This window comes from Corylus avellana, chromosome ca9, assembly GCF_901000735.1.
Source record: "Corylus avellana chromosome ca9, CavTom2PMs-1.0".
Lineage (NCBI taxonomy): Eukaryota > Viridiplantae > Streptophyta > Magnoliopsida > Fagales > Betulaceae > Corylus > Corylus avellana.
The window spans coordinates 15983431-15988132 of NC_081549.1; the positions used below are offsets into that span (position 1 = coordinate 15983431).

Consider the following 4702-nt stretch of genomic DNA (forward strand, 5'->3'; position numbering starts at 1 on the left):
TTTCCCTGCATTGTGTACCACCAAAGAGACTCGTTGTTCATCGGGTACCCCGTTGAATTCAAAAACCCCTTCAACAACCAACACCCAATCTAGAAATTCGTTGAGTTCTAGATCCCCGTCGAATTCCGAAATATTGAGTTCGAATCTACTCACACGCTGATTTGCATGAGCTTGCGGAAAGGTGCTGACGTTTGTGCGTTCGGTGCTCCGCAAATGGGTTTCTAGATCTGTTCCCATGTTGACCACACAAGTTGGATAATTGGGTAGTGAGGTCTTCAATTTGATCCCTCATAGCCCTGAATCGATCCTCCGTGTGTTGCCAATGTTCAGTGATAAATTTACCTCGCGCCTCTGCGAATCGTGGTCTTGGTTGGCGACGACAACCGTTTAGCCCACCACTCATGTGCCGCAAGCCAATTGCTGGTTGCCCCTTACGTGTATCTCCGTGCGCACGTGCACCTTGTTCATGTCTGCAAAGTGGTTGCTCGCCCCCATTCATGGAAAGTAATTGAGCTCTGATACCAACTGATGCAACGTGACTTAGTGGGCTACAGCGAAGACCATCAATAAAGAACAAGATAGATAATTCTAGACCTTGAGTCTATCAATGATTTGTGAATTCTTCTCAAAATATAGAGCCTATCTATGATTTCAAGAAAAAATATGAAGAAAACTCACCTATGAGTAATATTTATTCAACAAAACTCAATAAACAATATAAATTGATTTTCTATGGAGGCTATAAGCATATATTAATAGCCCAAAACCCTAAACCTAACAAAATATGACATAAATACTCCCAAACCCTAAATCTAATAAAATAACGAAATAAAGACTCCCAAAACCCTAACCCTAATAAAACAATAACATAAAGTTGGCTAGAAAATAATAAAATGCGAAAAAATAACATAAGCCTCTCATGTGCGCTCGAGCACAGTTACAAGTGCGATCGAGCGCAGGTGGGCGCTCGATCGCAAGATCAATTGTAGTACCAGGGGGTGTGCGAATGAGATTTGACCTACATCAAGAATGCAAGCAGTGTACTTTAGTACCCCCTCCAAAATGGCAGATTGATAGTAAAAAAAAAAAGATCTAAAACAAACAAGACAAGCTGTCATCAGTAGGCATCTCCTGAAACAACAAACTCCGAAACAAGTGCTTAATCCTACAAAGGGGCAGCTCATCTCCCTAAAAAAATACCCCATATTCCTATCATACCATGACCACCACAAAAGACACAAGGGAAAATCATTGCAAAGCTTTCTATCCCCACAATGCCCAAGCTTCCACCTCCAAGAATAAAGTATAAAGTAAACCAATTACTATATTTATCATCATAACCTATTTAATACAAAAAAACAAAAAAAAAACAAAAAAAACAAAAGTAAATACTAGTGACAACATTCAACATGCAATAGGGAAAGAAGCAAACAATTATGCCATTTAGCCATTCTTCTTATACCTACATACAACACTAATCCATAGTAAATCCTCTTAATCAAACAATCCATTGTAAGAATTTATTTGTATGCCACGGTCCAAATACAAAATTTAACTTTATGAGATGTCATTGATCACCAAATATCCATCCACCTTAACCCAAACAAAATGCAATAACTCAAAAAAGGGCTCCACAGAGAAACCTGGTTGAAACAATAGAGAACACTATAGTTCAACTCTTTTAATTTTTCTACTCCAAGTCTCTATATAATCTTTTTTAATGTAAGACAAACCATTAAAAAGAGGTCAAGAGGGATATTTATGAACAATTTGTGTTGTGCCAAATACTACCTAAATTAATAGATAATATTTAGTACGTTTTAACTCGCAAGTACACAAGATCAAAACAATAATATAGTGTAGCAAATACGAGGTCGAACCCACGAAGATTGTGATTTTGTTTAGAATTAATTAAAAATATCAACTTGTTACTGAATTGATATTGTGAAAAAGAAATAAAAGCTAATAAAGATAAATAAAAAGCTAAAAGTTTGGCTTTGATATCCACCACTAATTATACTTAGCAAAGTCATTATGGGAAGATGACCCAATCAATCTGCCCTACTTTTTTCAGATTGGGAGAGGATGGAGTTAAAATCATGTAACAATAGCCACGGACCTCCAAACGAATTGCCCACCATCGATAAAGAATACCAAAAAGAGCTACGCCTTTGCGGTGTATGGGGAGCATAAATGCAAGAAATCATCCACGGACAAAAGGGAGGATCAGAATAGATCGAACAAGTAAGATAATGAGGGTCCAAGTGGATTGGTTCAACTTCAACACCTTGTTACCAGGCAATAATCAGTCCCCCTTTTCGACCCACAGCAGGAACCTGAACCAATAAGGGGAAACCCAAGCAATTAAGAGCAACTTGACCGCGATCTGGAGGAACTTTAGTTTCAGACAAAAAAATTAGGCCATGCTGGTGAAGCCTGCTCAACGCTCGAAGAGTACGAATTGTTGGGGCTCGAGCCAAACCCCAGCAATTCCAAGTCAACAGCTTCATGGGAGATTGGGGAAAGGGAAAGACCCACCTCCTTGGTCATAAGCAATAGAGAAGAAATGAAGAGAGGGAGGCTTGAAAAGAGGACAAAAATTGCAGAATCATTGCACGAATAAATCAGCAAATGATCAAGAAAGAAGATACAAAAGTGAGATAAGAGAACTCTTACCAGGGACGAAAGAAAGCCCTCACAGAGAGGGGGGAATGACCTCACTAAGGAGGGAGAATGACCTCACAGAGGAGGGAGAAAGCCTCACAGAGGAGGTGGGAGGGCTGGTGCAAACCCCGCCTCATGCATTTCTTTATTTATTTTTTTTATTTGACACCATTAAAACTCAACCAAACATAATCTCAATTATTTTTTTTCCTGATATTTGTAATTTTAAATTTAGTTCAGCAGAATAGAAAAAAAATCTCAAAATTTTATATTCATATCTTATCTATCATGCTTGCAGGGATATGGTATGATAGAAACGTGTGGAACCATTTCAATAGAAGATCCAATGGAAGAATCTCCGCTCTCTAGATCAACTGGAACACTTTTTTCAGGAGTTGAATCCCGGATAGTGAGCACAGATACATTGAAGCCTCTTGTACCTAATCAATTGGGAGAAATATGGGTTCGAGGACCCAACATGATGCAAGGTAGACTTTTCATTTAGTCATTGTTTCCCTCTTATGATAGAATAGTACTTAGACCCAGACTTCACCTAAAGGGAACAAAGAGTGATCTACCACACGGTGGCCTACTGCCTACGTGTCATAACATAATCCTCTTATGTTGGATGTCATATTATCCTCCTGTACACACTTTCTTCGTACTGACTCCATTCACCGACATTTTCCCACTCCCCAAACACAAACACCCCATTCATGGCAAAATCCTTCAATCCCAAGACCCAAACCTACTCATCTCCACGACCACCCATCCACTTCCCTGCCAACCCTAACCTCTCCCTCACCTCCTTCCTCTTCCAAAGAACCTCCTCTTTCCCTCACACCGTCGCTCTCATTGACTCCGACACCGATGAAACGCTCACCTTCCACCAGCTCAAACTCCACGTCTCCAAGCTCGCGCAATCTTTGCTCCAGCTCAGTATCGGCAAACACGACGTCGTACTCATCGTCGCCCCCAACTCAATCCACTTCCCGGTATGCTTCCTTGCTGTAGTCGCCCTCGGCGCCGTCGTTTCAACCTGTAATCCTTCTTACACCATTCCCGAACTCTCCAAGCAAGTCTCAGACTGTAACCCCAAGCTCATCATCACCGTTCCTGAACTCTGGCACAAAATCGAAGAATTTAATTTACCTTCCATAATGTTAAGTTCCTCAAACTCTATGAAGATAAAGTCAAATTTGAAAATTTGGTACTACTCTGAATTGATAAAATCGAACCGGGTTTTTGATTTATCGGCTAAGAATGTCAGACAAAGCGACATAGCCGCCCTTCTGTACTCATCAGGCACGACCGGGACGAGCAAGGGAGTGATTCTAACGCATAAGAACTTCATTGCGACGTCATTGATGGTGACAGCAGACCAGGACAGACACGGCGAGCCGAGGAATGTGTTTCTGTGTTTCGTGCCGATGTTTCACGTGTTCGGGCTCTCGGGGATCACGTATTCGCAGCTTCGGAGAGGGAACATGGTGGTTTCGATGGGGAAGTTTGAGCTCCACAAGGTGTTGAGGGCGGTGGAGATGTACAAGGTGAGTTATCTGTACGTTGTTCCGCCGGTGATGATTTTGCTGGCGAAGCATAGTGCGGTGAAGAAATACGACTTGTCGTCGTTGAAGCAGATTGGTTCTGGTGCGGCACCTTTGGGGAAAGATGTTATGGAGGAGATTGCGAGGAATTTCCCTCAGGTTTCGATTATTCAGGTAATTGGTTGCGTTCTTTCAACATTTGTTTTTTTCTCAGCTATGTGATATACTCAATTCACTTTTATTTTTTATTTTTTTATTTTTTTTAAGGGTTAAATACTAAATTAGTCCATAGGGTTTCATAACTTTATTTTTTCCCCCCTGGGGTTTCATTTTTATCACAGGAGGTCCCTGTGGTTTTGATAAGTGACCAAATTAGTCCATCCGTTAGTTGACCGTTAGTTGACTGTACGGACTGACACGTGGACCAATCAGACGTCGACACGTGGCACATATATTAATTTTTTTAATTAAAAAAAATGTTTTTTTTAAAA

General features: G+C 40.7%; 1 protein-coding gene across 1 annotated transcript in view; it reads left to right on the plus strand.

The window, feature by feature from the left end:
* Window positions 1–3212: 3212 nt before the first annotated feature.
* The window catches only part of LOC132192141 (probable CoA ligase CCL10), a 20348-nt gene continuing 18858 nt past the window's right edge, over window positions 3213–4702 (plus strand). The window contains exon 1 of the mRNA XM_059607384.1: window positions 3213–4385. Coding sequence (XP_059463367.1) covers window positions 3381–4385 — 1005 coding nt within the window. The 5' untranslated portion in view covers window positions 3213–3380. The remainder of the gene's footprint in view (window positions 4386–4702) is intronic.